The sequence below is a fragment of the Phyllobates terribilis genome, unplaced genomic scaffold (assembly GCF_046119375.1).
Source record: "Phyllobates terribilis strain yellow unplaced genomic scaffold, ASM4611937v1 Scaffold_3__8_contigs__length_932513732, whole genome shotgun sequence".
In the NCBI taxonomy this organism is placed as follows: domain Eukaryota; kingdom Metazoa; phylum Chordata; class Amphibia; order Anura; family Dendrobatidae; genus Phyllobates; species Phyllobates terribilis.
This window is the reverse complement of record NW_027362763.1, coordinates 381,648,538-381,660,676: the sequence shown is the minus strand read 5'-3', so window position 1 is coordinate 381,660,676 and position 12,139 is coordinate 381,648,538. Positions and strand designations below refer to the sequence as shown.

Here is a 12,139-nt window from a genome sequence, read left to right as displayed (position 1 = left end):
ACCAGCCTTCATTGCCAGATCCCGCAGCCCACATAGGAGTCACCTAAACTGCAGGCACCATAGAGTCGGCTAACCCGACCGCAACACGACAGGACAACGCATTGGAGGCAAAGTGACGTTGACACTACCCGGAAACAGCTGGCGTGCTGGAACCAGGCTGGGCAGGAGGGAGTACCCGTGCCAAAGACACTGCCGAGAACCAGCTGACGGTACTGGAACCCGGATGGGTAGCAGAAGATACAAGAGCAAATGGAACTACCGAGGACCAGCTGACGGTACTGGAACCCGGATGGGTAGCAGAAGGTACAAGAGCCAATGGAACTACCGAGGACCAGCTGATGTTACTGGAACTCGGTTACTAAGCAGGAGGTACCTGTGCCAGAAAGCACTACCAAGGACCAGCAGACGTTGGTGGAACTTGGATACCGAGAAGGAGGCACCTAATCCAAAGGCACTGCCGAGAACCAGGTACCCATGTAAAAAAAAAGTTCAAGGCCGCGAGCCGGCCGCAGTTACCAAAACCCACAGTCCTACAGAGGGTGCTTGTCCTATTGGCACTATGGAACCAGCCTTCATTGCCAGATCCCGCAGCCCACATAGGAGTCACCTAAACTGCAGGCACCATAGAGTCGGCTAACCCGACCGCAACACGACAGGACAACGCATTGGAGGCAAAGTGACGTTGACACTACCCGGAAACAGCTGGCGTGCTGGAACCAGGCTGGGCAGGAGGGAGTACCCGTGCCAAAGACACTGCCGAGAACCAGCTGACGGTACTGGAACCCGGATGGGTAGCAGAAGGTACAAGAGCCAATGGAACTGCCGAGAACCAGCTGGCGGTGCTGGAGCCCAGGGTAAATACTAAAAACAGAAGAGCCAGAGGTGTATTTGGAGGAGGTTTTAAATCCGTACTACAGTGGATGTGGACAAAGCAGGAGAATTTGCCGGACACACAGCTGGGGATCAGCTGACGTTACTGAATCCCAATAACACTGGAGCAAGCGTTGACTGTGCAGACGGCACTTCTGAGCAGCAACTAGCGGTATTGGAGCCCAGGGTAAATACTAAAAACGGAGGAGCCAGAGGTGTAATTGGAGCAAGTTTTAAATAAGTAGCACAGTGAATATGGACAGAGCAGGAGAAATTGCCGTGAACACAGCAGGGGAACAGCTGACGTTACCGAACCCCAATAACACCGCAGCAAGTGTTGACTGTGCAGACGGCACTTCCGAGCGCCAACTGGCGGTGCTGGAGCCCAGGGATAAGAATGAAAACAGAGGAGCCAGAGGTGTAATTCGAGCAACTTTAAAATGTGTAGTACAGTGGATGTGGACAAAGCAGGAGAAATTGCCGTCCGCACAGCAGGAGAACAGCTGACGTTACTGAACCCCAATAACACGGCAGCAAGTGTTGACTGTGCAGACAGCACTTCCGAGCGCCAACTGGCGGTGTTGGAGCCCAGGGTAAATACTAAAAACGGAGGAGCCAGAGGTGTAATTGGAGCAAGTTTTAAATAAGTAGCACAGTGAATATGGACAGAGCAGGAGAAATTGCCGTGAACACAGCAGGGGAACAGCTGACGTTACCGAACCCCAATAACACCGCAGCAAGTGTTGACTGTGCAGACGGCACTTCCGAGCGCCAACTGGCGGTGCTGGAGCCCAGGGATAAGAATGAAAACAGAGGAGCCAGAGGTGTAATTCGAGCAACTTTAAAATGTGTAGTACAGTGGATGTGGACAAAGCAGGAGAAATTGCCGTCCGCACAGCAGGAGAACAGCTGACGTTACTGAACCCCAATAACACGGCAGCAAGTGTTGACTGTGCAGACAGCACTTCCGAGCGCCAACTGGCGGTGTTGGAGCCCAGGGTAAATACTAAAAACGGAGGAGCCAGAGGTGTAATTGGAGCAAGTTTTAAATAAGTAGCACAGTGAATATGGACAGAGCAGGAGAAATTGCCGTGAACACAGCAGGGGAACAGCTGACGTTACCGAACCCCAATAACACCGCAGCAAGTGTTGACTGTGCAGACGGCACTTCCGAGCGCCAACTGGCGGTGCTGGAGCCCAGGGATAAGAATGAAAACAGAGGAGCCAGAGGTGTAATTGGAGCAACTTTAAAATCTGTAGTAGTGAGAATGTGGACAGAGCAGGAGAAATTGCCGTCCGCACAGCAGGGGAACAGCTGACGTTACTGAACCCCAATAACATGGTAGCAAGTGTTGACTGTGCAGACAGCACTTCCGAGCGCCAACTGGCGGTGCTGGAGCCCAGGGATAAGAATGAAAACAGAGGAGCCAGAGGTGTAATTGGAGCAACTTTAAAATCTGTAGTAGTGAGAATGTGGACAGAGCAGGAGAAATTGCCGTCCGCACAGCAGGGGAACAGCTGACGTTACTGAACCCCAATAACACGGCAGCAAGTGTTGACTGTGCAGACAGCACTTCCGAGCGCCAACTGGCGGTGTTGGAGCCCAGGGTAAATACTAAAAACGGAGGAGCCAGAGGTGTAATTGGAGCAAGTTTTAAATAAGTAGCACAGTGAATATGGACAGAGCAGGAGAAATTGCCGTGAACACAGCAGGGGAACAGCTGACGTTACTGAACCCCAATAACATGGTAGCAAGTGTTGACTGTGCAGACGGCACTTCCGAGCGCCAACTGGCGGTGCTGGAGCCCAGGGATAAGAATGAAAACAGAGGAGCCAGAGGTGTAATTCGAGCAACTTTAAAATGTGTAGTACAGTGGATGTGGACAAAGCAGGAGAAATTGCCGTCCGCACAGCAGGAGAACAGCTGACGTTACTGAACCCCAATAACACGGCAGCAAGTGTTGACTGTGCAGACGGCACTTCCGAGCGCCAACTGGCGGTGCTGGAGCCCAGGGATAAGAATGAAAACAGAGGAGCCAGAGGTGTAATTCGAGCAACTTTAAAATGTGTAGTACAGTGGATGTGGACAAAGCAGGAGAAATTGCCGTCCGCACAGCAGGAGAACAGCTGACGTTACTGAACCCCAATAACACGGCAGCAAGTGTTGACTGTGCAGACAGCACTTCCGAGCGCCAACTGGCGGTGTTGGAGCCCAGGGTAAATACTAAAAACGGAGGAGCCAGAGGTGTAATTGGAGCAAGTTTTAAATAAGTAGCACAGTGAATATGGACAGAGCAGGAGAAATTGCCGTGAACACAGCAGGGGAACAGCTGACGTTACCGAACCCCAATAACACCGCAGCAAGTGTTGACTGTGCAGACGGCACTTCCGAGCGCCAACTGGCGGTGCTGGAGCCCAGGGATAAGAATGAAAACAGAGGAGCCAGAGGTGTAATTGGAGCAACTTTAAAATCTGTAGTAGTGAGAATGTGGACAGAGCAGGAGAAATTGCCGTCCGCACAGCAGGGGAACAGCTGACGTTACTGAACCCCAATAACATGGTAGCAAGTGTTGACTGTGCAGACAGCACTTCCGAGCGCCAACTGGCGGTGCTGGAGCCCAGGGATAAGAATGAAAACAGAGGAGCCAGAGGAGTAATTGGAGCAACTTTAAAATGTGTAGTACAGTGGATGTGGACAAATCAGGAGAAATTGCCGTCCGCACAGCAGGAGAACAGCTGACGTTACTGAACCCCAATAACACGGCAGCAAGTGTTGACTGTGCAGACGGCACTTCCGAGCGCCAACTGGCGGTGTTGGAGCTCAGGGATTACAGTTCAGGTGGTAGAAACATGAACAGAACAGGAGACCTGGATACTGTTGCCAACCAATTATTTATTCTGGAAGAGGACTGGCAAATTCATGAGAGATCCAGGCCTTGTTCATTTTGAGAAAAGTAAGCCGGTCAACGTTATCGGAGGATAGTCGCATGCGACGGTCTGTTAGTACACCACCTGCGGCACTAAAGACGCGTTCCGATAATACACTAGCAGCAGGGCAAGCTAGCACCTCCAGTGCATACTGACTAAGCTCTGGCCATGTATCCAGCTTACAGACCCAAAACTTGAAGGGAGAAGAGCCGTCTGGGAGTACACTAAGAGGGCAAGACATGTAGTCTGTCACCATCTGACGGAAACGTTGCCTCCTGCTGACTGGAGCTGTCTGTGATGGTGTAGACATTTGTGGCGGCGGGGACACAAAACTTTGCCACATTTCGGCCATACTGGTCTTGCCTTGTGCTGAGGCGCTGCTTCTGCTCCCTCTTTGTGCAGAGCTTCCTCCACTGCCTCGACGCACTGACCTGCTTTGTAAAGCACTAGCAGCACTGCTCTCGGTTGGAATGGAGAACATGATGGAATGCACCAGTGCGTCTTGGTACTCCCGCATTTTACGCTCCCGGTTCAATGGTGTTATGAGGCTTTGTAAGTTGTCCCGGTAGCGAGAATCTAGGAGGGTGGACACCCAATAATCAGCCGTGTTGAGAATGTGGGCGATGCGGCGGTCGTTTCTGAGGCACTGCAGCATGAAATCAACCATGTGCTGCAGACTGCCAACTGGCCAAGAAACGCTGTCCCCTGCTTGAGGCGTGATCTCTGCCTGCTCTGCATCACCCCACCCTCGCTCTAGATACTGACTACTAGAGCATTGTGTACCTCCCTCCTCTGGACAGATGTCTTCCTCATCCATTGACTCCTCCTCATCCTCCTCACAAAGTGTCCCCTGCCTAGGCCTTTGTGAGGAACCACGTTGCGCAGACTGTAGAGAAGCAGATGGCATTTGTGACTCCTCATCCTCCACCTCTTCCAAAACCTCGTCCCTTAGTGCTTGCAGTGTTTTTTCAAGCAGGCAGATAAGGGGGATAGTCATGCTGACTAGTGCATCATCTGCACTCGCCATCCGCGTGGAATAATCGAAGGCACGCAAAACGTGGCAAATGTCCTTCATAGAGGCCCACTCAGTGGTGGTGAAGTGTGAACGGCGCGCACTGCGACTTGTTTGCGCCTGCTGCAGCTGGTACTCCATTACTGCTGCCTGCTGCTCACACAACCTCTCCAACATATGTAACGTTGAATTCCACCTGGTGGGTAGGTCACATATGATGCGATGTTCCGGAAGACATAATCGGCGCTGCAGAGCTGCAATGCGTGATCTTGCATTGCTGGAACGCCGCAAGTGAGCGCACTCTATGCGGACCTTGTGAAGCAGTGCATCAAGATCCGGATAGTCCCTCAAAAAACTCTGCACGACCAAGTTGAGCACATGTGCCAGACATGGGATGTGAGTGAGGTTGCCTAGGCCCAGAGCTGCCACCAGATTTCGGCCATTGTCACACACTACCATGCCTGGCTGGAGATTCGCTGGCACAAACCACACGTCACTCTGCTGCTTGATGGCATTCCAGAGCTCCTGCGCTGTGTGGCTTCGATTCCCCAAAGAAATTAATTTTAATACGGCCTGTTGACGTTTGGCCACGGCTGTGCTCATATCGGTCATCATAACAGGTAACCGTTCACGGGTCGATGTGGAGGTAGACCGTGACGGCTCCTGCAGCGCTGATTCAGAGGAACTGGAGTATGAGGAGGAGTCAATGTGTACAGACTGGATTCCTGCAATCCTTGGAGTTGGCAGAACACGTACAGCGCCACTCTCAAGATCTGTACCCGGCTCCACAACATTTACCCAATGGGCAGTGAGGGAAAGGTATCGTCCCTGTCCATGCTTACTGGTCCACGCATCAGTGGTCAGGTGGACCTTGCTACTGACGGCGTTTTGTAGCGCATGTTTAATTTTTCCCTCCACATGATGTTGCAGGGCAGGGACGGCTTGCCTGCTGAAATAAAAGCGGCTGGGCACGTTGTATTGTGGGACTGCCAATGCCATAAAGTTACGGAATGTGTCAGTCTCCACCAGCCTGAATGATAGCATTTCAAGGGCCAGTAGTTTAGCAATGCCAGCATTCAGAGCCTGTGCTCGGGGGTGGTTTGCCGAGTATGGGCGCCTTTTCTCCCATGCCTGTGCTAACGATGGCTGTAGACTGGCCTGGGAGTGTGAGGATGACTGGGAAAGTGGTGCTGTGGGTGGAATTACACTGTGTCTCTGTACAACAGTGCCAGAGATTCTTCCATGGCGATCCTGTGAGGAAGCCGAACCAGCTGTGTGTGAGCTGGAGGAAGAGGCTACAACACGAGCTGAAGAGGTGGTAGGTGGCGCTGTAGGTTGGCCTAGGTCTTCAGTGTGTTTGTGTAACTCCACCACGTGCTTGGTCCGCACATGTTTCCACATATTTGTGGTATTGAGGTTGCTGACACTTTTCCCTCTTTTCACCTTCTGATTACACAGCTTGCATTTGACAAAGCAAATGTCATCTGCAACTGTGTCAAAAAAGGACCAGGCACTGCAAGTCTTGGGAGCGCCCGCTTTGGATTTTGGAAGAGCCATGCTCCTAATGGGTGCCGAAGTGGAGGCTACAGGCAACCAAGTCTGCCCCCTCCCTCTCCCTCCTTTTTGGGCCGTTCGGGGAATCTCTTCCTCAGAGCTGCTCCCACCACCTTCCTGTCCCTCACGCCATGATGGGTCAAGGACCTCATCATCTACACCACCCTCTTCAAACAACTGCTTCTCCTGGGTAGTCTCGACAGCACAGTACGCACCAGAAAGTGGCACCTGAGTCTCATCATCAGATGCGTACTGAGGTGTGCTGCTGACCATAGGCACTGGCCCACCCGCCTCTTCAGATTCAGAGAGACAAAACGGTTGCGCATCACTGCATACTACCTCTTCTTCAAATTCTCGAATTCTGCTTGGCTGGCCCCCTCTTTCCAAGCCAAGAGATTCAGAGAACGGAAGTAGAGATGGCTCCTGTCCAGGGCTCTCTGACTGCCTGGGCAATTTGGCAGGTGGTGAAGAGACAGATGGGTGCTCTTCAGTGCTCAGGACCTGAGAGGATCTGGAACTAATTGAAGTCGATGCGTTAGCTGCCATCCATCCGACAACGGCTTCAATTTGGTCCTCGCGCAGCAGTGGGGTACGGCTAGCTCCTACAAAGCTGCGCATAAAGGACTGTTCCCTGGTAAAACTGGGGGATGCTGAGTCACTGGTGCCCGCAGCAGGCACAGAATCCCCACGTCCTCTCCCTGCAGGCACAGAATCCTCACGTCCTCTCCCTGCAGAAACTCCACGCCCACGCCCACGACCACGACCACATGCCTTACTCCCTGCCTTCTTCATCTTGGTAGACTGATAAAGATAGGCAGAAAAGTACTAAGGGCTTAGTGTGCTTATTCCTGAACAGCTGCTAACAGGTATAAGAAACACTAATTTTATAAAGTGTGGACTAGACTTTAATATGAGCTAATGTGGCCTACACAACTGTAAAGTGGAGTGTTTGGTGAACTTTATTTAGGTTTTTTTTGTCACAAAAAGACACTGGATGTGCCTAAAGATGTAATAACGATAGTATCACAAACTTTTTGTAGCTATTACAATGTAGGAAGGTAACCTACAATGCAATAGATGAGGCTGCAAAAAATAGGCTAATACTAATCTGGCTGGGGCTGCAGGGCCCAATGCTGCAGAAAGGCTCCTCTATCTACTCCTATATAGTGTGTTTGGAATCAATTTAGCTGAATATGGATGGAACCACCACACTAATAGGAGATATCAGGAAAAATTATGAATTGGCAATAAAGGACAATGTATGAGGCAGTGACACACACTGAGTGCACTACAACCAGACGGGGTTGAAGCACACACTACAGGGTGAGCTGCACTCACACACCAGACCTTGCAGACAGCGGTGAACAGTACAGATGCAGAGCACTGTGCACTAGTGCTGCAAGACGGAAAAAAAATTCTCTATCTACTCCTATATAGTGTGTTTGGAACCAATTTAGCTGAATACAGATGGAACCACCACACTAATAGGAGATATCAGGAAAAATTATGAATTGGCAATAAAGGACAATGTATGAGGCAGTGACACACACTGAGTGCACTACAACCAGACGGGGTTGAAGCACACACTACAGGGTGAGCTGCACTCACACACCAGACCTTGCAGACAGCGGTGAACAGTACAGATGCAGAGCACTGTGCACTAGTGCTGCAAGACGGAAAAAAATTTCTCTATCTACTCCTATATAGTGTGTTTGGAACCAATTTAGCTGAATACAGATGGAACCACCACACTAATAGGAGATATCAGGAAAAATTATGAATTGGCAATAAAGGACAATGTATGAGGCAGTGACACACACTGAGTGCACTACAACCAGACGGGGTTGAAGCACACACTACAGGGTGAGCTGCACTCACACACCAGACCTTGCAGACAGCGGTGAACAGTACAGATGCAGAGCACTGTGCACTAGTGCTGCAAGACGGAAAAAAATTTCTCTATCTACTCCTATATAGTGTGTTTGGAACCAATTTAGCTGAATACAGATGGAACCACCACACTAATAGGAGATATCAGGAAAAATTATGAATTGGCAAAAAAGGACAATGTATGAGGCAGTGACACACACTGAGTGCACTACAACCAGACTTGGCTGAAGCACACACTACAGGGTGAGCTGCACTCACACACACAGACCTTGCAGATAGCGGTGAACAGCACAGGGAACTGTGCACTAGCACTGCAAGGCACAGTGATTTAGAAAGTAGCTTGGGTAAAGCAGTATAGAGCAAATAGGTAGCTAAAACTGTCCCTCAGAACAACAGCGTCCTATCCCTAACTGAATTCACAGCAGAGTGAGCTCAAAATGGCGGCGGTGGCTTTTATAGTGCATCATGACATCATTTCAGCAGCCAATCACAGCCATGCCATTAGTTAAGATGCCTACATGCCTAACAGGATGTGCCCACACTTCTTAGGATCCTCATTGGCTGAATAAAATGAAAATGTCTCATTGCATTATGGGAACTTCCGATTCCGGTATACGATATTGCAATAGTATCGGAATTAAGTATCGGAATTCCGATACCGCGAATATCGGCCGATACCCGATATTTCAGTATCGGAATGCTCAACACTACTCCTAAGCATGTGCACATAATAGAGAGGACTCCTAAGCATGTGCACATAATAGATCTTGGGATGCCAGTGGGTTACAATGGCACCCAGAGGCCATGTTACTGCTATATTATTGGTTCTATGAAGTCCAGACCATTGTTGGGCTTCATATGAGATCAGTAATTTTACTATATACTGCAATATTTGTAGATCACAGATTTTAGTCCCTATGAAGGACTAAAAGTAAAGTAAAAATTAAAGAAGCACTCCCATGTTTATTTTTTTAATTAAAAGTGTATATATGTGCATGTAATGTAGTGTGAGTGTATTAATATACTCACCTACCGCTGCTCTCTCCGGTGTCCAGCGCCGTTCTTCTCTGCTTCGCTTCTAAGTGACGTCACCGAAATTTTGACTAGCCGGCTCATTATGCTCTATGTGAGAGCCAGATGTCTCTTTTACAATGCAAGGGTGGTTTCACATGTCCTTATATTTCCGGTACCGAAAAAAACGGTACAGGAGATATTTTATATGACTGTTGAATATGAACCTCTGAATTGTAAAGCACTGCGGAATATGTTGGCGCTATATAAATAAAGATTATTATTATTATATCCGTGTCCCGTGTATCCGCGTGTGTCACATGTGTGGCAACCATATGCCGCATCAGGATCACACGTACCGTCGCCTGGGAATCGGTGTACAGTTAGCACTGTTCTCAAGCGCCGGGTGCTTAACGCTGCCCTCATCATTGTTCCTTGCTCACGCTGTAATCAGCATGAGCAAGAGACAATGTTGGGAGTAGTAATGTCTACTCCCGCGGTGTCCCTGTGTAAAAATAAGAATAAAATAATAAAATCCTTATAGTCACCTGTCCGGAGATGTCCCCGGACATGTCAGCGTGTGGAGCACATGGACACATAGTCTGTGCAAACACACTGATATGTGCGCAGACCCATATATTTGAATGGGTCTGCGTGTGTCAGTGTCTCCAGTACATGTGGAAATTGAGATACTGACGTGTGAAAGAGCCCTAAGTCTGTGGTGCCTCCCTAGGCTTACATTGTAAAAGTCACTAACTGATCACGGAGAGCGCAGCTTGACCTGGAAGAGTCTGCAGAGCGGTTACGTCACAGAGAAGCGGAGAAAGACTGCATTACATTCACATATACATAGGTTTAACGAAAAAAAAAATATAAGAGTGCTTCTTTAATAAAAAAAACTTTTACCATAAATTCTAAAAACCATAAATGTTTAGATCCCCTTCCTTTTCCCAGTTCAAAAATAAAGACATTTAAAAAAAAAAAAAAAACTTATCTAGTCTGTAAAAATTTGATCTGTCAAAATATAACATTAAGTAAGCTGTGTAAAGTAAAAAAAAAATCAATACCCAATAATTGATGTTCTTATATCTCCATACCTCTTTCCAAAAATGCAATACAAAGCAATAAAAATATTATATATACCTCAAAATGGTGTTAATAAAAATGTGAGCTCACCACTCATAAAAAGAGCCCTCACTAAACTCTATCAACAGAAAAATGGAAATAGTTACAGTTTTCTAAAAAAAAAACAGAAGCCATTTTTTTTTTTTTTACAAAGATCAGAATTTTTTTAAAAAAAAACAACCTTTCTTGGTATTGCTATCATCATGCAGACTTGGAGAGTCAGGTCTAGGGATGAGCGGACCTGTTGAATTTCTGGTTCTGATACCGGACCTGAACTTTATTGCAAAGTTCAGTTTGGGTACCAGAACTGTACCCTATCTTGAACCAGAACCTGAACCCCATTGTAAACAATGGGGAGCCGAACTTTTGATCTGGAAAATATTCTCTCACTCTTCCCCCGGAACTCTGAACATTGCATTGGACTTCCGGGAGAAGTCCGTGTTTGGCGTTTAGCACCGGACACCAACTTTTAAGTTTGTGTTTTCTCATCTCTAGTCAGGTCACTTTGCAGCACAATGAGCATTGCAAAAATATATAAAACAAAAAAAAACAAAAGCTGAAATTAGGGTTTTTTTTTCAACTTTTTGATTCACTCGGATTTTTTTCACATCTTTTAAAACTGCAACTAGTTCCACAACAAGCCTTCATATGGCTATGTTGACGGGATAATAAAAAAGTTAGGGCTTGTGGAAGAAGGGGAGAAAAAACAAAAACGCCAAGTGCAAAGGGATTAAATGCAAGTCAGCAGAAATGGAAAAACGACACAAGGCAAAAAATGGGAAATGGTCTGGAATCAGCATACCTCTGCTATTTACTGAGTGCTTTTTTGTGGCATTTCGAGAGGCTATTTGCACATTCCTTCAGTTGCTCTGTATTTTTACACACTTGTTCTACAGGGGGGTATTTGTTTTTATTATTTTAGTAATAATTTTCAGACTCCAGCCTTTGGCTCTCCCGCCTGTGAATCTATGACTCCCAGCATGCCCGGACAGCCAATGGCTAGCTGGGCATGCTGGGAGTTGTAGTCTCAAAACATCTGACATTCACAGTTTGCTGACCTCTACTCTAGAGGTTATCACCCATTGTTGCATTAAATTTAAGATGCAAATACTTAATCTGCTGTCACTAGAGACAACTCTCTGCTCGCAACTATAGGTTGAAATGAATTACAAGTGATTAAATGAAGATTTTCTATAATAATGTCTGTTTCTTTTCTGTTGTGTCCGCTGTAGAGTCTTTTTGGAAAGACATCACCCAGATGACAGCTGAAAGGCAGCAAACATTGGAAGAGTCTTCGAATGACCTGACCCTGTTCCAAAATGCGGAGGCTCAGTTAAAACAATGGCTCGTAGAGAAAGAACTCATGGCCAGTGTGCTTGGACCACTCTCAATAGACCCTAATATGCTGAAAACACAAAAGCAGCAGGTCCAGGTAATCCCAGCACTTACTTTTATCTGATCATTTGCTTTAAGTTCCATCTTTACACTTTTACTCTTTGGCAAGAAGTATGCACATATGCTTTTTGTCACTTGGTGGTGCAGGCAGACGTACAGGTTCTCTCTACTGTCAGGCTGAACCACAGTCATCCCTTTGATGATGAGGGAGTTTTGAACTTTCTGACCATACTGAGCCCGTTGTAGTTCTGGGCTCAGCAGCGGATTTGTTGAGATAGAGGAGGCACTTGACATTGTGCATGACTTTCCTAATATTCTTCAGTAGTGTCATGATTTTGCCTGAACTAGAAACAG

General features: G+C 47.7%; 1 protein-coding gene across 26 annotated transcripts in view; it reads left to right on the top strand.

Annotated features, from left to right (window-relative positions):
- The window catches only part of DST (dystonin), a 744,334-nt gene that overhangs the window by 564,392 nt on the left and 167,803 nt on the right, over positions 1-12,139 (top strand). For all 26 annotated transcript variants that reach the window (XM_073675444.1, XM_073675441.1, XM_073675455.1 and 23 more), the window contains one exon: positions 11,623-11,822. In XM_073675444.1, coding sequence (XP_073531545.1) covers positions 11,623-11,822 — 200 coding nt within the window. The remainder of the gene's footprint in view (positions 1-11,622; positions 11,823-12,139) is intronic.